The sequence below is a fragment of the Schistosoma haematobium genome, chromosome ZW, assembly GCF_000699445.3.
Source record: "Schistosoma haematobium chromosome ZW, whole genome shotgun sequence".
Taxonomy (NCBI): domain Eukaryota; kingdom Metazoa; phylum Platyhelminthes; class Trematoda; order Strigeidida; family Schistosomatidae; genus Schistosoma; species Schistosoma haematobium.
Genome location: NC_067195.1, coordinates 7,231,983 through 7,256,750, shown reverse-complemented (window position 1 = coordinate 7,256,750; position 24,768 = coordinate 7,231,983). Strand labels below are relative to the sequence as shown.

Sequence of the window (24,768 nt, the reverse complement as noted above, 5' to 3'; positions counted from 1 at the left end):
GTGCGACGGAGCTACGTGCTTTTTTCAAAATTATCATTCTAAAAACACTACACATTGTTGGCGGGACACTATGGAACAAAGTTCAAACATGTAAACCAATAGATAACGAAAAATGTGGACTATGGAAAACAAGGTCCTGGTCTCTAGAAGTCGTATCAGCTCTTCCTTGCAACAAATATTCACTGCTTAGACTAATCAGTATGCTACATGATATGAGGCTATGAGCAAGAATGCCTGGATCTAGATTTTGTGCTCGTTAAGTTGGTTTCATGAAATTGAGAAAGTGGATGGTGACTTAAAAGAAAAAACTATCAGAAGATGGTCATATGCGACCTTCTAGTGAGTAATTATCCTTGCAGAATCAACTTAGAACATACAATGAAACTTGCGAGTAGAATCGATGTACTATTTTAGGAACGCCCTAGTCCAATTTTTTACGTGGCCAGATATTGGTTTTACAATCCAAAATAGTATAGAGAGTAGTACAACTTTGCATTTAGAATTTATATTTGTTTTATTTGATTAGATCATTCTTCAAACAACTTGACCAGGGTGTTATGATTTCAAGGTAGAAGCATTTAAACCAATGTAACTCAAACAAACAATTAGAATTGACAAGTTCAATAACTGATAGAAGATAAAAGCTATAGTCAGTAATAGAAGCAAACTAGGAAATAAAATGCTAATGAACACAAGTCACTACTATAAAGTCTTGAACATTTAAAAAAGACATTAATAACATCAGAATGTAAACTACAATAATAATAATAATAATAATAATAATAATAATAATAATAATATGATAATGTAATTATTCACATAGTCGTCTGTTCCGCGCTCTTATATTAATCCATAAACGGAATGAACACAAGAAACAAAACAAAACATGGTAAATCGGAAATTTTTTTAAAAAAAATCAGCCTCAAACCATATGGACTGATCAGTGTACATGGGAAAAAGATATGAGTGGCAACGGTTATCCCATACAATGGTAACGACAACAAAATGGGACGAAATAAAATAACAGGACACTGAAGATATACACTAGTGAAAGAAAGGAAATACAAAATAAGCAAAAATGGCAGCAAGTGTGATGATGAATGGTGCGTACATGCATAATGATTGATTAAGGTGTATTGCACAGTTAAGAATATCTATAATAATAATAATATTGTAGTATGGGTAAGAAAATAACAAAGACTCGGGGAGAAACAACAAACAATGCAATACAAAGAAATAGCAATAATGACAGTAAAATAGACGAGTTTCACAGACAACATCCATCCGTTTATATATAAATATATAGTTGGATCAACTCAAAGGAAAATATGCTGTTTTGATTAATAGTTACTATTCAACATCAAGGCAGAACACAGCACCAATAAGAGAATTTATACATTCAGTTAAGATAGAAAATTGTTCACTGATTACGTAATTATCAGAATTCAATGTCTAATAATAATAATAATAATAATAATAATAATAATAATAATAATAATAATAATAATAATAATTCAAGACGATCAAATAAAAAGCCCCAATACCTAGTGAAAAACATTAAATGTTATTGAAACAAATTATTATAGTACTTAATATGCTAATAACATTTTTATTTGTAAATATTTACTTGATTTGTTCTTCTTATATTTTCGATTAGATTTTAAGAAGATAAATCAATATTTGAAGAACAAAACACAAAGAAATTGGACAAAGAACAGTATATAAAACAAACAAACAAACAAGCAAAGAGGTTTATTGTGCTCTATTATGTAAATTATATGCACGTGTTGTTAATCTTTTCTTTCTTTTTCACGATAATTAATATGATAAATGTATGTATAGCTATTGGAAAAAAAGTATATGAATACAAAGCTGAACGAGGTTTAAATCCTTGTCAGTATGATAAACGGAGAGAAAAAGAGAGCTACATGTATATGTTTACAGAAACTAGGGATGCTTATGCCCAAACACTCACACACACATACACAGAAAGATTTTAAAGTATAAAAGAAAGTTAACGAGGCAACATTTGTGAATGATTGATTGATTAGTTACTTACTATTTTCTAAAGCAGTATTTTACTGAAAATTTATTTATATGACTGAAGGTAAATCATCTACAAAATTTGATGGAAATAGGCCACATCGTCCATCGGATGTACGACCACGCCACCAATTTTCATCATTACGATTAATCACTTCGATAACATCACCACGATGTAAAGATAATTCACCGGCACCTTTGGTCTCGAAATCAAACCGGGCTATAACTCGATCAAGTTGATATTTTCGTACATTAGTAGGGAAACGCTAAATTAATAAGATAGGATTTAAGGAAACAATCTGATTATTTATTTCTGAAATAGAATAAATTCAATATACTACAAACAATCAGCATTTTCTACTAGGTAATTACACATCAGCGATATGTTAAACGTATTACAACAAAACCCTAGTTATATTAGAAAACTAATCATAATATATACATTGATGAGTCATTAAGTAATGGTCAGTATCATGTTTGTCTAGAATTTCCTTGGTTTTGGTCGAATTGTATCGATCACGTTGAAATATAGCAACTAGACTCAGTAACTCGAAATTGAGTGCACTCAGATTTATGTTAAGTGGATGAAAGCAGAATAAGTCGATAAAATTCAACCACCACTAAGGAGCAGACAAATATGATATTAGTCATTAATTAGTAATCAATTTATGTAAATAATTCAGTCGTACAGGAAGCCTCAGGTAGTCAGAATAACTCATTGGTAATGTTATGGACTGAGGTACTAAGTGATCAAGGTTCGAATGGAATAGAGAACATCAATTTATCAAGTTTTCAGGTACACCTTGTTGATGAGTGCCAACTAGCACACAAAACCCAAATCCAGGGTTACCTATTGACTACATTAAATCATCGAAGAACATAAATGTATAAATTTGTCATTTACAAGTACAATATTATTATTACTAATATCACTAAGAAATTTGTGGACAAATAATAAATTGACATAAATATCACATATTAGTTTCCAAAAATATCATAAACCGCAATGTTAGAGAACCTGTCCGTGCTAGACTCTACATCGATGATGACTAATTGACATTAGAATGGCGATTCGAACCCCGCGTTAATCACTTTAGTTCAGTCAATTATATAGTATCATCAATTACTGTCATATGTAATATGTGTACATGAATTTACAAGTAACTGGGTTACATACAATAAATAGTTCCTATTTAACAATTTAACTCAATAACGAAAATGTAAATACACTACTCAATAACGATTGCCTTTAATAAAAAATACGAAGTACAATGATGAGAAACAAAACGAACATATCACATAATTAGTTGCCATTACTATGATCTTTGGGATAGCAAGAAAAAATAATTGGACAGAAAAACATGCCCAAGGGACAACTGCTTGAGGCCGGTCACACACGACCTTTTTGTTTTAGTTCCGTACTTCTCAAGACCTTACCACCGGAGACGGAAATCAGTGGGATAAGGCAGTGTACATTTTTAGGACCAACTTCTTCCAATCCCACTCTTTCTTTATGGATAGCGATGATTCGAGTAAATGCAATGAAAATTTGAGAATTATAAAGAGTGGTGTAAACATAAAATGCGAGAGAAGATTCTGGATCATCGAACATAGTAACAGGGGACCATAGAGCTAAGAAGAAATCAACTGATTATGTGATGGAGTAATTGAACATAAATTAATAACAAATAAGAATGAGTTGAGATCAGTCAGTTGGAAATAAAATTCTGAATTTGAAAGAAGTGGTGCAATCAAAATAAGAGAATTACAAGAATGATATAAGAAACTGACGATTAAGTAACTATGATAAGGAAAGATCTGTGACTGCTTAATTTTTGGGTAAATAAATCCAGCTTGAAACGTTTAGTCATAGCTTCGGAAAATTTAAGAAAAATGGAGTTTGGGTGTTGACTGATGATTTGGAAAGATTTCAGTATATCAACCTGATAATCTGTCAGAGATTATATATTCTCTTTGTAAAGAGCTGTAATTAAATCGAATTCGTTTAGTATCGTAGGGCTTATTAGTAAGAAGTTAGTTTGTTAGAACCAACAGCTTGTCTTCTCAAAATCGGTGTTGACAAACGTCTAAACTTTTAGTTCATATACCAAGCTGTATCGATGCATAAAAAGATAAGGAATAATAATTTTACTTCAGTAGGAAAACAACTATCTTTCATTTTACTGACACTAATATACTCAAAAATAGGAAAGACTGAAAAATCGATCTTCTTAAAGGGTGACTCTTCTATTTTCAGTTCATATAATCATAAATGATGAAATGAAAATTATTTTTGATAAAAATATGGAGAGATTATTATATGAGATAAACTGAGTAGTTGAGTGTGAAAATAGCACTGTAAAATATAACGTGTACTTTATTGATATATTTGGTACTTAAGCTCTTAGACACAGAATTCATGAATGTTTTCTAGTGCCTAGAAATCTTCTAGTCTTCGACCTGAAACAAGAAAACGAAGGGTGGAAAATATGAAAGAAATTTCACTCCCAAGGTTTATATGCGATCATGCGGTTGTAGTCGGTAATTATCCAATCGGGATATAAGTAATCTGTTGGCTTTTAGAATGCTCCTAAAAAATTCTACTGAACGCTAATTAGATATATTTTCAGCATATTTGGAACCGCTAAAGATTTTCATGAGGGGTTCCGATTGCTCATACAACAAAGAAACGTTTATCACGATAGTACATTGTTTGGCATAAAAACATACTGTAAACATAAACGAATCCTTTTAAACATTTGTGGAGAATCAAATCTAGTTACTATTTTCAAATTATTCCAATTATACATGAACAAATAGTAGACGATAAATTCCCATACGTAGAAAAAATGTAAAATATAAATAGATGATTGATTGAATGTAATTTAATAATCTGTTTTAAATTCATGTACACATATTACATCTGACAGTTAATGATACAATATAACTGAATGAACAAGAATGATTAAAGTGTGGTTTGAGTCGTATTTCTAATATCAGCCAGTTGGTTAGTCATCATTTTAACATAGAACCATTACACGAATTAGTGGCTATTTAAACTCAGTAGCACAGTGGATAACATATTCGGAGTTTAAGGTGAAATGCAACGGATTGGAGTTCGTTGTGAACATCAACGTTGGGGTAGAAGTGTATCTTATTGATGAGTCCAAAATAGGACGAAAACAAAGTCTTGTATTCAACTGTTAGCGTCGATCCACATCAGATGAACATATGTCGACGACTGTTCAAAATTCAATTGGGAATATCAACGGGATAACCGGAGCTTTTTTAATAATTATACAAAGCAATAAATCATAGAAAAAAGAAATTACGATATTAATGAAAGATTGTGCATGCATTTTTCCAAATAAGCAAGTAGCTCGAAGCGTTTATGTGAGAACATTGAATATATCTACGAAAAGCGGTAGATTAGTCAGTCAGTCAGTTATAAACATTAGCCCATATGGTCACAACACAATGGAGTGAATTTAACAAAAGGGGTAGCATAAAAGGAATTTAAATAGCTGTAATGGTAATGCGAAAGACTAAACTTTGAGGACATAGTTTAGAAAAAAAACAGAAAGAAAAGTCACGTATGAAGGAATAGTAGAACAGAAGATCTAAGACAAGATAAAATGTGAAAGCATTTTGTTCAATTGTGAACAATCCTGGTCTCTCCAATCACTGATGTTGGGTAATTATTGTACAACAATCTAATATAATTAAAAGTCGATTACCTTAACTATCCCACTCCATACAATCAATGCATCTTTATGACATTTTACTAACTATTCGTACATAACCTTGATTGAAGTAATAGTCACTTATTTAGAGATATATATTATCTTTAATACAACAATGTTTGTTCATTTACAGTGAAAAATTATAATAAATATTAATGCAAATTAGTGTAGAACCATATATGAATCTATATATAAATATATATCAATATCCATTTGGAAAATAAACAAACTTGTAAACATTATAGTTTTCGGAACAATTTATACACTGACCTCAATACGATGTGCCTAATGTATGATATGTATATAGTTATCTTGATAGTACCAAAAATTAATTTCTGATTTTATTGCGGCAAACAAGAAAAAAGAAATATGCTTTTATAATATACTTTAATTTAATTGCATTAGTAACAATATCATTTGAAGTTTTCATTTTACGTATTTGTCACTGTCTGTTATGACAAGTTAGTGTAGTACAGACCAATATATTAAATGACAAGAATCAATATAGTGAAAGCTATAACTTGAAATGAAATCACTAATTAAAAGTACACATTATTTAATATTTAGTAATTCACTAAACGAATGTAAAAATGACCGAAAGTGATTGATACAATATACATTGATTGAAAATGTAACAGATAACCACAGAAAGAATATATTTAAATATAACAATCAAGGGTATTCAAACATTAATGTGAATTTGTGGTTAAGATAAGTATTTTCATTTTCATGAAATGAACAAATCTACGTATGGCTGAACACTGATTACCACGACATGCAATGTTCACTAGTATTGGGGATGGTTGGAAGGAAGCTAGGTGCAGCCAAACCAAAACGTGGCATCAGTGCTAGAAGTCATTAGCTTCTGGTCTGAACCATGTTAGTAGACGCAGACTATTTGGTTGGGGTCTGCGTGACTATCGTAACCAGTGGTTAGAGACTCTTGGTGACATGGCTCACAATCGATCAAAAGGGCATAGGTGTATACACTTTCTGTCTTCCCTTAAACTTCATATCTTTCTTTCTACGAACTAATTCTTCCTTTCTGTACTATATCCTTATACGCAATCTTTTATATATTACCACCATTAAATTAGCTACTATGAATCCGGGGTTCATCTTGTTGTGCTAATGAGGTATGGTAACTTGGACCGATGCACATAAGTGCCTGGTCCTACGTTGTAGCTGAGTGACTAAGAATATAAAAAAGCTTGTGTAGGCACAAAAAAAGCATTAAATCTTTTTTTAAAAACTCAGTAGGACGAATAGAACTTAAGAGACAAAAATGGGAAGTCAATCTAAGGTAGCCTAAAAGGACAAGTGAATTTCGTTGTCTAAGAAATGGGTCAATTTCCTAAGAACAGAGACATCCAAAGAAAAACAAGAAAACATCATAGTTTAATAAAAATGAATACGACTAAGCAAAAGTTCAAATAGTAGACTCGTAGTTACACTTGCATGAAGACTGGAAAGAAATAGATTGAAGGTAGAATGGGACAAAACAGTTGAAAGTTCATTAACTAATAATTAGTTATATATATGCAAGATGTACTAAATGAGTAATAAGAGATAATTTATCACAAACTACATAAATGTGTTTACTAAACATTCCTTTTGAAATGATGAAATTCATTACATATGAATACGATTGATAAATCTAAATAGATATATGACATAACCAAACGTCTAAAAATTAAGTCAAAACTTTATATTTTGTCATACATATTAATCTGACATCAATATTCGATGGTGAACAAACACCCACAGTTTAAAGAGATGGAAGTTTTTATATAGAAACACTTTTTTTAGTTTTATTTTTCAATGTGTGCTTGTCTTTTACATTGTTAATTAATACATATAAACAATAAAATAATTTAAATTAACTCGATCGCTAGATACTTGGGTATGAGCTACATTATGTATAATAGTTACTCAAAAAGAAGTAGGTGGAGTAGAGTTCAGACTTGAAACCTATAAGCTAGTTCTCCACAATAAAATAGTAGTTTGTAACTAATATTTTTATTACTGACACTAGACGTTTTTCTGACCCGTGCAATAGTTGTAATTCTTAGTTGGAGATATTCTTATAGACGAAATGTAACAAAATCAGTTTCAATGCCAAATTCGGATTTATTCTTGATTTTCCATAAACATTAAGTTAAATATGCTTTCTCGTTTTTTATTCTAAAATTTCATTTGTATTTTGTTGGTGACTGAATCCCACTTTACTCAGTATCTTATTCCATTTACATATCAACATGTGAATAATGCAGACACAATGAATGCACTCGAAAAAAAATCATGTCTGGAACTACATGTGGTGTTTTTGACGCTTGTCAGAAAAACGAGTATACTCTAACCCGATCCTTCCTCTATTTTTTATTGAAAATCTCTTCAAAAAATAAATCATGGCATTATGTCACTTGATCCTAGAGCAAGACGTTTCTATATTGATCGTTCCGATTCCATCAGAGTAAAAAGTTTCAGTCAATCATTGGACAATGTGATGACACACACACGTAGATAAGTAGCATTTGAAATGAATGATTATGTATGAGATATATCACCAGTAATACAACTAAGAATACGCATATATTTTTATACCATAGAAGTTAAGTACTTTATTTATACAGTTTGAACTGTCCGTATGCAACATATTTAATTATGAGCTATTCTTTTTTAACTTGATGAACACTGAATTTGAAAGCAAGAAACACAGCAACCAGTAATCAATATACTTATGATTCGCAAAAAATTGTGGAGTATTATTTATATGTAAAATAACAGCATCGCAGATAAGTAGATAAACTAGCATGAAGTAATTGATGTTTGTTGGATTACTATTAAAACCTGGAAGCATAGGACAGCCATTTTGTCGTAGTATGGGACTTGTCAACAGCGCATATCCTCGATTTTGCATCCGGAAAGAAACCTGAGAGCTTCAGCTTCGCGTATGAACACTCAACCTCTAACCCATTGGACCAGCGTTCAGGAATTTCAATATCCAACTCCAAATGATTCACAGTATTGAGCAACCACCTTTCATTATTTACTGTGGATAACTATCTCACACCCAATATGGTTGAAATCTACTGGTTACAGCTTCTTACTAAAGCTCCAGAAGTTAAAAACTGTTGGACTGCTAGCTCAGTGACCTAGATGTCGAGTGTCCCCGTGCGAGACCGAAGCTCCTGGGTTCCATTACCGGATGCGAGGTCGAGCGTATACTGTTGAGAAGTCCAATACTAAAACGAAACGGCCGTTCACGGTTCCCAGGTTCTTAATGGTGCTCCAATTAAGACCAGTTTGTGATTTAAAGACTGTGATAAATGTTATTTGTTACAAACAATTGATCAATAGGCAAATGTAAGTTAATTTCAATTGAAAGAAAAGTCTCAAAGGAGAAATCAGTCAGTTAGTCATAAGCAACGTAAGGATCTCATTAAGAAATATGGGATCATATGAAAGCATTGAATATTACTGCAAGAAATTTATTCCAAGTAATTATACAATAATGTTTAAATCTTCAGTTGCCTTATCACAACAATTATAAGATCTATAGAATAGACTGATTAGCCCAATGGATGACGCCTTGAGGTTTGCATCTAAAGGTACTAGGTTCGAATTCCAGTGCGAAAATGAACACTAGAATGCAAGTAAACGCAGCCGACGAGTCCAAAGTAAGACGAAACGCGCTTTCTGAATTCAACTGCTAGCCATAATCTAACATTTTTATAAAACTTGTGACAAAAATATTATGTCGAAACAATTCGAACAGAATGAACATACGTCAACAAATACGGATCAAAATTCAGTCCAGAATATAAATAACAGGATGATTTAAGCTTTTATTAATGATTCTTTGTAAGGTGACAGAAGACTTAAAGTCCAGTGTAAGAACTTGTAGTTGGTTATTAAGTTGTATTTAAAAAAACGTTTTACCGGTTGTTTTACTCTGGCATTGATTTTGATCATTTTATTGCTCTCTGCTGATCATTTCGTCTAGCAACTTGAACCAATGTACACGTGTGCCAGGTTGTAGATCACTTATGATTGATTATGGTTCAATCAGTGAATTTACAAACAAGTAGAATAATGCGTACGTTCAGACCGTCATGCTCGTTAACAACAACGAAACTGAGGAACCCAACACGAAAAATTCATAACAAAGGAAACATGTGTGAAGATGTCACTTCACATGAGGACTGTTAGCGAGATAAAGACTCGATTAAAGCTCGTTACGTGAAGGATTATGTTAGGGCATGCTGATTGGCTATTTCTTAACCAACAAGCGCTAGTGAATACTTAGAGAACCCTCTAGAATCTTTTCATGTAAAAACTATAGATATACTAACGTTTTTCTTATTGTTCTTCCTACTTCCATCTACCCTTGTTATTAGGAATATAATTTCGTTCCTGTTCAACTGCGTTCTGATTTGGGGACTTGTCAAGTGAAACAGTGTCCAAGAATACTAAGCAATAGGAGTATCTGGGTCGTAATAACACAAATTATAACAGGACAGAAAAACAAACCTAACAGGATAATGAACAGCAAAGGAGTCATAATAATAATAGTACGACTGAACATAAAAAGAACGGAATATATGGTATGTCGTGAAAGAAATATGAATATTCTCGGAATGACACGATACGGAGGCTCATGATCTAGGAAAATAAAGAGCATAAAAAAATCTGCGATAGTATGGTCGACTTCGAAGCACGTCACCGAAAGGTTTAGAACCATCGAGGGATCAGTTCAACTGGCCTTCAGTCACACTTCGGTTCCCCCCAAATGCCCTGGTATGACCGAGAGTGGGGTGGGCCCGCCCTCCCTCTCGAGATGCTCTCACATGGCCACGCGTATACAGCCTCTGCCAGGGAAGTCCTACTCATTGCCTTCCCGTGGCGGGGGTGTTGTTTACGAAAATGAGAGGACGAAAAGCGAATGTCCGGCGCTTTAACCGGATTCCAAACCAATGGTGCACATGGGCTCCAGTATTCTGAGGAAACAAATGGCGTATCAACCAGTCGTTGGTCACCGGTTACCATGGGACGGCATCTCCTCACGATGCTTCACTGCCTTGTGGATCAGACCTTCAGGTCGAAGGCTCGGGGTGTGGCCCCCTAAGATAACCACCTGCTTCGGTATGGGCATCCGAGCAGTATCACAGCCCGCACACAAATATGATGAACTGTCGATAATTATGGAAAATACTTTTCTTATTTCAACTATTAATCAAACGATTCACATTATTATTATTACTATTGTTATTATTTACTACGTCATTTATTCACTCTCTTTTATTCCTACTCTGTTTATCCTTATTTTTCAACTTATACAGCAGCTCGTCTATGGTGGAAATTCGGTTCTATCTAAACGTTCTCGAGTAGAGACGTTATCAGATATGGCTCAGAATAGAAGCCAGTGGCGATCCTGCTGTAACCTTTTACTTTCTTCATAAAAAGTGGTTACTTCTTCCTTAACTGAAAGATCTCTTCTGAGTGTACGTTTCTGTTTCCCCCATTATTATTATTACACTACTTTACACTAATCTGTTCGTTATCTTTTTTTGTTTTTTTTTTACACCCCTTACATTTTTTTTCCTTCTCTGCAAATTCTCATTGTTTTGTGTGGCGCATATATATTTGATGCCCTCCTGTACCAATATTTATGTGTTTAGATATACTAGTCGACCTGAATGGCAAATTGGTGTAAGTCCTCCGACTCTTTACGAAGTTGAAAAAGCTACAGGAAGTCTGGAGCGAGGGAGAGCAGCAGACGCTGACAGGTTAACCCCTGAGATTTCTAAGGATGGCGATAGCAATGAGATTGACTGAGGCCTTAGGCAGAATCTGGGAACTGAATGCAATCATATTTGACTGGTCTCAATCACTGATTGTGCCAGTCTGTAGGAAAGGACAAACGTCCTCTTGTGACAATCACAGAGGAATCAGTTTGACTAATATATTGTCTAAAATATTAGCTTCAACAATACTTCGACGCCTAACTAAAGCTCGCGAAGAGCAGACGGGAGAAAACCAGCCAGCTTTCCAACCTTTTATTTTTATTTTATTTAAACACATAAACATTGGTACAAGAAGGCACCAAATATATATGCGCCATACAAATCATTCGATTTGTGTGAGGGCTGAGATCTGCCTGAGTGCCTAAACCGAAGCAGGGTTTCCGACCTGGAGGTGGCTGTATAGACCAGATATTCACACTACGTCAGGTCCTAGAACTCAGAAGCCCCACAATCGTAGTATTTCTCGGCCTTAAGGCAGTATTTGACTCTGTTGATCATGAGGTTCCATGGAAGTGTTTTTCACTGAAAGGAGTATCAAAGAAGTACATTAACCTTATACAAGCTCTCTACTCCAACACAACTGGCTGAGTGAGAGCCTATGGCGAACTGTCATCAGAATTAATTACCCCAAGTGGTGTTCGTCAGGGCTGTCCACTCTTTTCATTCTTGTTTAACTTTGTCATTGACGTGCTTTTGGAGATGACACTTTCCTCATCTAAATTTCCAGGATTTGGACTTCTACAGGGAGATTCACTTGTTGACTTAGAATATGCCAATGACATAGTACTATTCGGTGAAGACGCTGAAAAAATGCAGTCTTCTGACCACCGTGAGCAACGATGCAAGCATGTCCAGGATGCGATTCTCCCCCTCGAAATGCAAAATGTTGCTTCAGGCCCCCAAATACCCTGGTATGGCCGAAAGTGGGGAAGGCCCTCCCTCCCTCTCGAAATGTTCTCACACGGCAACGCATATACTGCCTCTGCCTTCTCGTGGCGGGGGTGTTGTTTACGAAAATGAGGATGAAAAGCGAATGGCCGGCGCTTCAACCGGATTTCAAACCAATGGTGCACATGGGCTCCAGTATTCTGAGGAAACAAATGGCGTATCAACCAACTGTTTATCACCGGTTACCATGGGACTGCATCTCCTCACGATGCTCCACTGCCTTGTGGTTCAGACCTTTAGGTCAAAGGCTCGGGGTGGGGACCCTTAAGAAAACCACCTGCTCCAGTCTGGGCACTCAAGCAGTATCACAGCCCACACACAAATATGATGAAATGTCGATATTTACGGAAAATACTTTTCTTGTTTCGATTATCAATCAAACGGTTCATATTATTATTATCACTATTATTGTTATTATTTATTACGTCACTTATTCACTCTTTTTTATTCCCACCTTATGTATCCTTATTTTTCGACTTATACAGCAGCTCATCTATGGTGGAAACTCGGTTCTATCTAAACGTTCTCGAGTCAGTGACTGGTTGAAAATTGAATGCTACCGCCAAATACGAATACTCAAGCAGTTTTTCTGAAACCACGTGCACCATTCAAACTGGCTGCCTTCAGCGTTCGCACACTTGTGCAGATCGGACAAAAGATAGGGCTATCTATGTCTTTAAAAAGTCTTAATATCGACGTTTTTTGTCTATCCGAGACACGTATTCAAGACTCTAGTGAAGTACTACAAATTCGCTCTCCATCTATCGCCTCAAAAGATTTGTTTTACGTGCGTTTATCCGGGGACCCTGTGGCATCTTCGTCTGGTTATTTACGGTGTAGGCGAGATATCCGTTTACTAACCCAAGGACGAGTTTATTGCGCAGCAGTTCGTTCTGTCCTACTTTATGGAAGTGAAACATGGCCAGTAAGAGTAGAGGATATTCGTAGGTTACTAGTATTCGACCATAGGTGTCTTCGAAGCATTGCTCCTATATCCTGAGACCATCGAGTAAGTAATGTAGTTGTTAGGAAACGGGTCCTCGGTAAGGACAGTAAATCAATTGACGAAGTAGTGAAAATGCATCAGTTGAGAAGGCTGGGATACGTGTTACGTGTACCCAACCACCGACTGCTCCGATGAGCGATGTTTCATGGTGTAGGAGTAGGTTGGAGCAAAGCTAGTAGCAGCCAGACCAAAACATGGCACAAATCCATGAAGTCTCTAACAAGTGGATCGAACCATATTGGTAGGTGTATACTACCTGATTGGGATCCGTGAAACGATAGCAACCGATGGTTAGAGACCGTGAATGACATGGCTCAGTATCGTTTGCAGTGGCGCAGGTGCATCCACTCTTTATGTTCTCCCAAATTACAATCTTCCGAATTCTTCATGTCCCTTATTTTTTCTCTTTCCAAATTTATTTCACTGGATTATAATCCTTGAATAACATCTTCAAACTCTGATCTTTCCGATTACTGCTTATACTTTTACTACCTCTACCACTACGGGATTTGAATCGACAATTGTATCTGTGTGCTAATGTGGTAAGGCAACTCGAACTGATATACGTACGTACGAAGTTCTACGTTGTTGCTGGTTGACTGAGAAGCATCGGTCACGATTAATGCACGCGACTATATGATTAAATACATCTAGCTTTGATTCATTCAACGATAAACATAGAAGACTCTCTGTACTATTCTCTTCCTAGACTAAACGAATTCAGAATATAAATAACGAATTTGTGGAGAAATCAAATAAGAACGAACAAAGCCAGTTGTTATGGTGCAGAAACATGCTTACGAAGTCCTTGTAAGTAGAACAGAAATGAATATGCAAATAGTGAAAAATCATTTTTGATAGTAGCACTAATAAAGAGTGTTTAATGTAAAAAAAATTCAGTAGACAAAGATACAATTCGTAATTTACGAAAACGTAATATTAAAGTCATAAGAGAAATGGTTGGTTGGAGGAATTTTCACCACCTACTCGCCCCTAACAAACATAAAGATGTGTCAATATACTTTTAGTATTGTCATTTGAACAGAAAAACGACAACTGGCAGACAAGAGGTGAAACAAAGAATACGAATATCAATATAAAACATGCAAACTATGTACACACACTCACCTTAGATGGGACAAGATCAACCAAAGTCAATAAACGATTACGTGATATACTTGTCTTTCGATGATGATCAATTAATTGGTTAATGGAATCAAATTTAGATAACCAGAAAAAATATTTTCCAGCTTCGTCTTGGAGTACTTTAAAATGAAGAACTTCACAACCTTGTCTAAAGTAGAAAAAGTGGAAATAAATGAATGAGTGAGAAACATACAAGCGAAAAACTCTATATTAAAAGTAAACAAATAAGCGGATACTAAATAATGTGAACAGAAACTAAAGTAAAATGAAGCGACTCAAATTGATGATGATAAGGATATTTTAGGTAGATTTGGTAGTTAGCAGAACACGCGTTTCATCCTGTTTGGAACCCATCAATTAGATGCACCTGAAACTGTGTTGATGTTCAGATCTGGGCTTGAATCCAGCAGCTTTCGCTTCAAACGCTCAGCGCTTTATTTACTTAGCTACTGAGTATAGATAGCCATGATGTGTTGATTATGGACTGCAATTGACTAGGCTCTTTAAGAACATATGTGCATATTATGCGAACTGCCTTGATACTTTTATAGTGTTTGATCAACACAAAGGGAATGGTGAAGTTTTTTGTGTTACAAATGGCCAGAAGAAATAGTTCATAGGTCTTTAAAAGCCTTATTATTATTATTTATAAAAGTTAAAATATGGAACTGCATTTTTATTTTATTTTGAAGATAGTTTCGGTAAAGTTGCATTCTATGGATTTGCGCAACTGTTTTTTGCTAGACATCATTATCATAAACGCAAACTTCAGAAAGAAATGAGATACTGTAAATTTTCCAAGGTCTGTTTTGTTTACTGTTATGATTTTATGTCCGGCTTTTTATCACGTGATTTATCCACCAATCAAGATGCGACTTATACAATCTTAACACTATGCCAAACCAATGAAGTTCAACCGGTATGAGCAGTCTAGCGTCCTTATTGGTCCTATGTCCTCCTAACCCGTCCACTTGAGTCCAGAACACAATACCAGCTTCTGCGATATGAATCGAATAGTTTATTTCAGGCATACTCAGTTTATATATCAATCAGACAGACCACAACGTACCGTAAAATAGAAAATAACAAGTGTACACAAATAAGCCCAAAAAGTGGCTGTGAATGTGGGAGGCAGTAGTTAATAAACTGAACATAACTTAAGAACCGTAAATCGTATAATAATAAGTTATAGGTCAAAACAATGCTTATAATAAAGGGAATATAAATATACATAATCTAATTGTTGAATATTTATAAAATAAGAATATTTATAGAATATTAGTCCATTAATAGTCCTCGGAAGTTACCCGTAATTTAGTCTTCGCTCGGATATAACATTGACACTGGATTTAATTTGGTTGTTATCAGTCACACAGACAAGAGAACACAATATCATCAGAATCATCATCCTGGGTTAAAAATACCTTGTTGCACACTGACATTAACTTGCTAAACATGGATGAGAGGACCATCGATAGCTTCTTGATTATATTTCTGGACTTTACAGCAGTATGCAAATATAATCAAGCCAGGAATCAAATCCAGGGCCAGTAGTGGACCAAGTGGGGGTCCCATTGCTACACCATCCTTCTGTCTATAAATTACGTCGTTGAATGTGAACTGTGCATTACAAGTGCAACGGAGTAATAGTTCCTTCAAATAAACATCCGGTATTCTGATGCTTATCTCATTATTATTTATGTACTTGCAGATCAAACTAATGGTCTCTGTGAGTGGAACATTAATGAATAATGATTCGACATCCAGAGGTAGCATAATTTTGTCACTTACATTCACTTCTTTTATGTGCTCGATAAATTCAAAAGTATCACGTACGGAATGCTTACAAATGTGTTTTCTAACGGGTTCTAGGAGACTTGCCACCCACTTTGCTATACAGTAGTAAGGGGATCCTGACATATCGAGAATCGGTCTAAGAGGTAGGCCAGTTTTGTGTATTTTCGGCATTCCGTATAATCGCGGTATTATTGATGCTGTTGATTTTATGCGCTCAAAGGCATGTTAGTCGATTAACTGATCATTTTTCATTCTCTTAAGAACTTCAATCAGTTGCTTTTCCATAATTTCAGTCTTGTTTTCTCATTGATTGATTCATTGATAAGGACATAAAACCGAAAACGCCGAAAACACAGATAACTACAGTAGAAAAGAAAACTTTTACATGAACATCGGGTTCAAGGGTGACAGAGCCACACACACACACCCTAAAAAGGAGAATTTCCGATTCTTTAAAAAGAGCATTCCCCGCAACAACATTGCGAATAGTATTCTCCAGCTGATCATTGTTCACCAACAACCATAAAAATAAATTATCGCATCCGACCAACTTAATGTGCATTTACCAATTTACCTGCTCATGTAGAGCTGGGTATATAGGTCGTCCGATGCGTACTTTATCCAAAAGAATTCAAGAACATTGTCCGGTGTGGCTAAAAAGAGGAGGCAACGGCTCAATAAGAAGTTCAATAGTCGAACACCATGTGAAAACAGGTCACTCAATCAAGATAGACTCCGCGTTCAAAGTCATCTACAAGGTAAGTAGATGTTTTCTGAAGACCATTAGACTGCATCTTCTTAGCACTGCCGAAGCATTAGCCATACATCTGGAAAAATAATAATTGTGTACGCAAAAGAGATTGGTACAACCTCTTCTGCTAACATGGTCTTAATGTCTGATAATTTCTTCTCTTTTTTCTTTTCTCATACTCTTCTTCCTTTACAGCTATCTGCTTCCCTTTCCATCTTCCCCTTAAATCTTCTACCCCTAACTGGTTTATTTTTGCTTCTACTATCATCCTGATTGCACTTAATCTTAATTTCAACATTTTATCTTATCATGCTGAGCCATCCTTTCCCAATGATAATTTCCCTATCTATCTTTTGGTGAATACTGAAGCCATTAACAATCAAATGATTATTAGACTTCCATTGTTTTTTTTTAAATTTTCAATACATTTGTTTATTTGACCTTACTGTCACCATGTATAACAGAAGTTTATTATCATCCTGTAAAAATAAGTATATGTATTTGCGATTGTACAGCTTTGAAAATGAATTCGCCGAAAAGAGAACTCTTCGCTGAACTAATCTTTCTTATTTAATGTCTTAATGAGTGTATTACGTTTACTTACTGTATTTGTATCAAAATTCAGTCAACCACCAACCCAAGATCTACGGGACTACCGTTAAAAATTCACCTCATAAATATAGTTGAAATCGATAAAATCAAAAACGAGGAGTACAAAAATGGTGAGTAATGTAGTTTAGTACCCAGTTACGGGTCAGTTGGAGATAGGTTATAAGGAACTAGAAATAAGTGGCTATCATAATAGGGATGTTGAATAGATAGCGTAACAAACGAAAGCCGGTGCTCAAACTGCTGACATGTATGGTACTTGAACGGTTGATGTTGGTTTTTTAACTGCTTCCTATTCCGCAGAAATCGTCTACACTTGAACCCCAAACAGAAGATAGAAGATGGGAAATTTGATAAAAGTTTTACTTTCAGGGTTAGTTTAGGTAAGTAAAACAAGGATATTTGTAATTTTACGTCTGACCCTGATATTCTAAAAGCTTATAGAAACATGTCAAAATTAGTAAAATAATAGTTAATTATACAAATGAGATATGATGCATAATCTGTTACTTCGTAAAATCCTCTTGAAAGTCCGTAAAAATATTTTCTATGAAGAATAACAATTCCATATGTCTTACCAAACTTCGGTAGGGGTGTGATTTCTAAGTCCACTATTCGTAAGTGCCTATGTCGACAGATCACAAAACTGTAATGCCAGAAGATCACAGCCTCAGTTTATAATTTAGTGAATAAAGTAGCCAACAATTAAAAGTATGTGATTTTTCATACACTCAACATTACATTGCCTTTGAATAAAGATGAATTACACACTAATTAATATAATAAGACATCAATTTTCTAGAAACAATTTGAAGAGATAATATTTGATACATAGTTTGAGTTGCGCAAAGGCCGACTGACTATTTACAGTCGTATTCAGTAGCCGCAAATAATATCAACATACTTTAGACTCGAATATTTCCTCATGTTCGTATATTACTTCTCTAAGATCTTAACGTAGTAGTCCTTTAAGATATTATTAACTAAATGTCATAAACAATTACGCAATACCTTTACATAGTATCTAGTACTTAGTGGAGCGAGAAACGGAATATTAGTAGTATTAAATTTGAAGAAATATATAACACTCTTTAGCAAAGTATGAAAAGAAAAATATTTACTTGCCAGGTGAGTTGTATTTCATTTTCTCCCTTCAACTAAGTCTTATCCTAAAGTAATTTTTGTAGTCACTGACCATGTGATCTCATATACGTTTAAAATAGCTGTATTTTCATTTAAAAAACCGTAGTTGTATTGTGAGTCAAATGATTTAGGTTGTTATTAATTATGAGCAGAAACCTAGGTACTGTCTGACATGTTAATCATCAATAAACAACGTAGAACATGGAACATACGTATATCCCTTCAAATTGCACAGAAGTACAGAGAGATATCAAAGCAGTGTAGGTAGAGTATTAGTGGTAGTTGTAAAGAATAAAGATTAGAGAATATTTGTGAAAATACAGGTCTGTGGAGTAAAAAAAGTATGAATTTATGAACTTGAGACCTTAGGTAGCACAAAAAGTAAATGCACCTGTGCTGTTGTGAACGATTTTGATCTGTCACTCAGCGTTTCTAACGTCTGGTTACGAAAATCATGTGAGCACCAACCAGGTAGTCTGCACCTACTTACAAGCCTTATTCCAAGAGCTGACCATGTCCTAGACTGATGCCACGTCTAAATTTGGGTCCACCTAACTTTATTCTAACCTACTCCTATATCAGACATTGTCACGCGTCGAAACGCGGTGTGGTTAGGCATGCTTGACATATGTTACAACCACCGGTTGATGGAGATCCCTAACTTCAACCGATTCCTTATCTTTAACCTGTACCTTATACTCAACCATCTTGACCACTTGATGATCCCAACATACACCAGCACTACTTTAAAGTGAATATATAATCAAACAATAGAGACCTACGAATGCCCTCTAGTCCAAAGAGGCATATCTCAAAGTTGAACAGAGCAAATTGATGCTCAGTATACTACCCCTTTGGTTGGTAGACAGACCATTACGAAGGAATTATTATCTTACTGACTAATTTCCTTTTAAATATTCCACAAGACGCTTAGAAATATGACTGAAGTTGTGACCTCTATGCACTATTTTTATTCACCGAGGTCAGTTATTCCTATCTACCACTTAGGATGGCATCATTATTTCGGATTAATTTGGCTTAAGGTTTGATACACAAACCCATACTTAGGTTCTGAGTAAAAAAAAGACACGTTCAGCATGGTGGAAAGGATAATCCGAGAAAGCATGTGTCAAATGATTATCTGGAACTGAGATGTTTTTATTGAACAAAACTTACTTGACAGACAAACTAAATCCTTTACCGTCTGCTTCACTTTGACGCAATATAAAAGCTCCATCTGGTTGCAAATGTTGTGCTGTTTCTTGATCGATTTCTTGAAGTCTTTCTTCGGCTTCCATACGACTACAGTGTCGGATGTACCAAGGGTGAGGACGCATTGTGATGTAATTGCACGGTATTAAACCTGTTCGGCCTTCCTGTTCGGCTAAGTACCAGTTAGGATCGTCTTCCACACATAGTATCTATGGAAGTGAGTGATACGTATGTAACGCAAATGGATAACTTTTGAATGCTAAAAGTCGAGGTTAGTATGAGTGATTCCAAAAAATGAGACAGGAACTGACATAACGATTATACACGACACTACCTAGATAACAAAGTAAGCTATTTATGGTATATGGATAACACCTTTCTTAACCTTTTATTAAACACAATAACAACAGCCTGACTATACAACTGAGCTTCACTTTGTTTTAAGATCTGTAAGGTCGAAACATTTGTGAAAAAAAACAATTGTTCTTATTCATTCTCTACAGTTGGCTTGTTGTGACTGTATGTTTGCTTTTTATACGAGTATAAGGCTCATTTTTACTCTGCAATAGTCATTTCAAGCTCTTAGGGTTTAAAAATGATTTAAGGGAAAGTGGTTCTCGCTGTACAAATTATCGTGACACAAAGTATCAATGGATGGAATGAAGAGTCAAATAACATAAACATAGTTCAAACAAAAACATTGGAGATTAGGCAATGTTCACGAGATATCATAATTAGGCTGAAGCTGCTTTAGTAGTTTCATAACAACGCTCGGAGGACTTCCCATGGGAGACGCTTACACGAACGATGACATAGAATCACCAAAGGAAAACACATTTGACCACCATGATTCAGGTTACAAAGGCTGTATAGGATACAAACGGCAACCTTAGAAAGAAGTCAATAGGATTATACCATAATATTATAGTTTAAATAACCTGATGTGACTTACTAACAGAATGTACGGATATTACCACTTGATGCTGATCCATTTTTTAATAGGAGAAACACTATTCGGCTGTTTCAGATGAAATAGAGGGTGTTTAAACTTTATAGAAAGACTAGCTAGGGCACCACCACTGAGTCTTACCAAACCAGTCAGTTACTTTAAGGAGGTCCGATTTTCAAAAATGTCATGGATAACACTCCGTTAGAGTAGTGATCACTAGCGCAATTTGTTGTTGAGGTTCATTTCGCCAAATTTACGAAAGTGAAACATCTAATTTATAAATCAGCAGACCTCTGTTTATACTCTGAACAACTTAGTAATGATCTGCTGCAGAATAAGAACGCATATTACGAAAAATGTTTCGCAAACAGTCATGGAAATATAATCGGCTGTTTAGCTGATGAGTGTTAAAAATCAGACTACACAAAAATAGTAACAGTGAAGACCTTAACAGGACTTGAGTTTCATAGGTAAACCAAAATAAAAACACGGGGGTGAATAAGTAGAGTGACTTCCAATGTTTTCGGGCATTTCGATACGGGGTGAAATACCAAGAAAGTTTTCCATTTATCCATTCATAGGTTTTTATCGGTAAAGCCTCATTTATTACTTTAGTTCGGATCAGAAGTATGGATCTGACAGTATGATCAAAAGCAAACACCTTGTACTTAGACCTGACCGATATGTAGGGCCCACTCAGTGAGCTGCAAAGATTTAATCACCATCTTAAGCTAAACATATATGCAATGAATATACAAAATTATAATACTGAAGCTTATTGTGGAAGTGCGCCACATTGTGCTATGTGATTATGTAATATGACTTACCTTTAAGAGACTTCCTTTTTTAAATCCAAGTTCATCTTCAGCGTTGGCAACAAAATCATAGCTAGCCTCAGCCTCCATCCCAAGTCGGAGTAACAACCCAACACGAAGCACTTAGGCACAAGGTCAATGGAAAGGGTAGCGGGATATTTGTAACCATTGAGGGCTGAGGTTAGGTTGGAATTATACGTCACATTTTGAGTGTAGGGATTGATATTACTCAGCCAATTACGTGGATTACTACTATGTGAGATTTTCTCATATACATGAACTAAGTAGATCTAAGCGCATGAGTGAAACAACTTCAACGTAATCACTAAATTAACTTTGCAGCTTTTATTATGGCAGTATGATAAACGTCTAAAGAATTCGGAGTCTGTTTCCACGAATTCTTGAATTTCATGAAGCCTTTACACTTTTAATATAGTATTATTGCTAATTATTATCAGTGGTTCTTGTTGGTGTGACTTCTGTGTGCTGATTCATCGACACACTTGTAGCGGTAAATAAATCCCCAAAGTCAATAGCTCTGTAAGTCTTTGACATTTGGGGCTCACTACATTAATTTTAATGGACCCATCTAGCTGAAGGCTCTCGGTCATGCATTCACATCTGATCACGAGTAGGTACGCTGTGCTCAACTTCCATTATATCCGTTATATCTTCGAACCTTGTCGCTTCTGATTTCACTGGGTCGGCACGTTTTGACGATAGAATGTGTTGCTGGTCAGAGTGTTGTCAAACTCCAAATACTTGTGTCATCTTCAGTGGTGAGTCCGACGTGATCTGGTACACCTGTTTATAAATTGTGAGTCTGTTCCGTTTCAGAACTTTATATATCATTTCTTTACTGTGATTGTATATATTGTGGTATTTTTCGTATTTTTCGGATATTTCTCTTCATCTCGTCCATTCCTATACTTTATATTCGTCATGACCGAACAGACTCCTGAGTTACTTAAGATCAAGACTCTTACGCCACACTCATTACAGCTAATGCCACTCTGGCCCAACAACATCGAAGCCTTGTTCTGCTACGCAGGATCTGACTTCTACAGACACGGCGTAACAGAACCACGTCCGAAATTCCTCTCAGTCGTGAAGGCACTACAACAGGTAAGTTACGCCCAGTATATTTGCTAGTGATTTTTCAGAAACTTACGAAACTCTCTTTGACGCGAAGATCTAACCGATTGACAAAGGTTATATGAACTCCTCAATAACATTGATCTACAACATGGCTCAACAACAGACATGGTACGGATGAGAGAGGTTGTAACAGCTTAGGTTGATTGGTTAAGAGGTGACCTCAAACAACTGAGTATATGTCAAAACAATAGAGCTTGTAGCGGTAAATAAATCCTCAAAGTCGGTGGCTCTGTAAGTCTTCGACATTGGATGCTGACCACATCAGTTTTAATGGACTCACCTAGCTGAAGGCTTTCGGCAATGCATCCGCACCAGATAACGACGTGCTCAATATCCACTGCAATTGCTAGCCAGATTAGACCAGCCAATCCCTGACATAATGATAGCTTATCAAATATATCTTCGAACCTCTTCAATTCTGTCTTTTGATTTCACTTGGTGTGTGCGATTCATAAAAGAAGGTGATACTGGTTAGAGCGTTGTCAAACTCCGAATACCTGTGGGGTTTTCATTGATGAGCCTAACGTGATCTGAAACACCAAATCGCGAACCGTGAGTCTGTTTCTTTTTGGAATCTCATAAGTCAATACTTTATTTCAATTTTTTGTATATTGTGTTATTTTGTTTCGAGTTTTTGGACTTTTCTTTCTCCTCGTTCATTCGCGTACGTAATATCTCACTATGACGGAACAGACACCTAAGGTACTTAAGTTAAGGACTAGGTCCCAAACTTCATTGCAAATAATGCCCTTCTGGCCAGACAACATCGAAGCCTGGTTCTGCTACACGGAAGCCGGCTTCTACGAACACGGCGTGAACGACACATGTGCACAATTCCTCGCAGCAGTCAAGGCACTGCCGCGCGAATTCAACAAGCACATAACACCTAGTATATTTACTAGTGATGGTTCAGAACCCTACGGATCAATTAAACAATCTATCCTTCAACGCGGAGATCTAGCTGATCGACAAAGGTTAGACGAACCCCTTAATACTACCGACCTGCAACATGGTTCTGCGACAGAAATTTTACTTAGAATGAAAGAGGTTATCGGAGAAAGAACGTTGGATGATGGCCTATTCAAACACACTTTCTTATCAAAACTCCCTCGACAGGTGCAAGCTGTGCCGGTTTCGTTTCAAAACAACGCCTCAGACGAGCTGACTGCATCAGCCGACCGCATCCTATAAACCACCAAATCATCTAACATCGAGTTTTTTTCAGTCAAAGAAGAACCTCAAAGGACACAGAATGACATTACGGAAATGTTTCATTTGCTGACACGTTATCTACGGTTTTGTAATGACTGTAAACGGTCACGTACTCCGCGGAGAAGCACCTCACGTAGACGATCTGTCTCTAGACCACGAGAGTGGGATACGTTCGACTGGCGCTGGTATCATATCCAGTATCGAAAGTCTTCTAAAGATTGCAGAAAACTCTGCAATTTTCCCAACTCCAAATAGACCAACATGAATAACAATTCGGGAAACTTCCAAGCCGGCGCGCATTAACGGCAACCGTAGTCGACGAACATAGTCGTCTGTTATGCGTCACAGATGTGATAACGAAAGTTCGCTGGCTCGTCGATACTGGCGCAGAATTTAGAGTTCTTCCTGAAAATTCTAACGACCGGCTTC

General features: G+C 35.8%; 1 protein-coding gene across 1 annotated transcript; it reads right to left on the bottom strand.

Moving 5' to 3' along the window:
- Positions 1 to 528: 528 nt before the first annotated feature.
- GRB2_1 (Growth factor receptor-bound protein 2) lies at positions 529 to 22,059 on the bottom strand (the record flags this gene model as incomplete). Its single annotated transcript, XM_012941940.3, has 4 exons — positions 529 to 2,309; positions 14,676 to 14,841; positions 20,170 to 20,414; positions 21,982 to 22,059. The coding sequence occupies 4 exons, from the start codon at positions 22,057 to 22,059 to the stop codon at positions 2,094 to 2,096; spliced, it is 705 nt and encodes a 234-aa protein (XP_012797394.1). The 3' UTR covers positions 529 to 2,093.
- Positions 22,060 to 24,768: the final 2,709 nt, after the last annotated feature.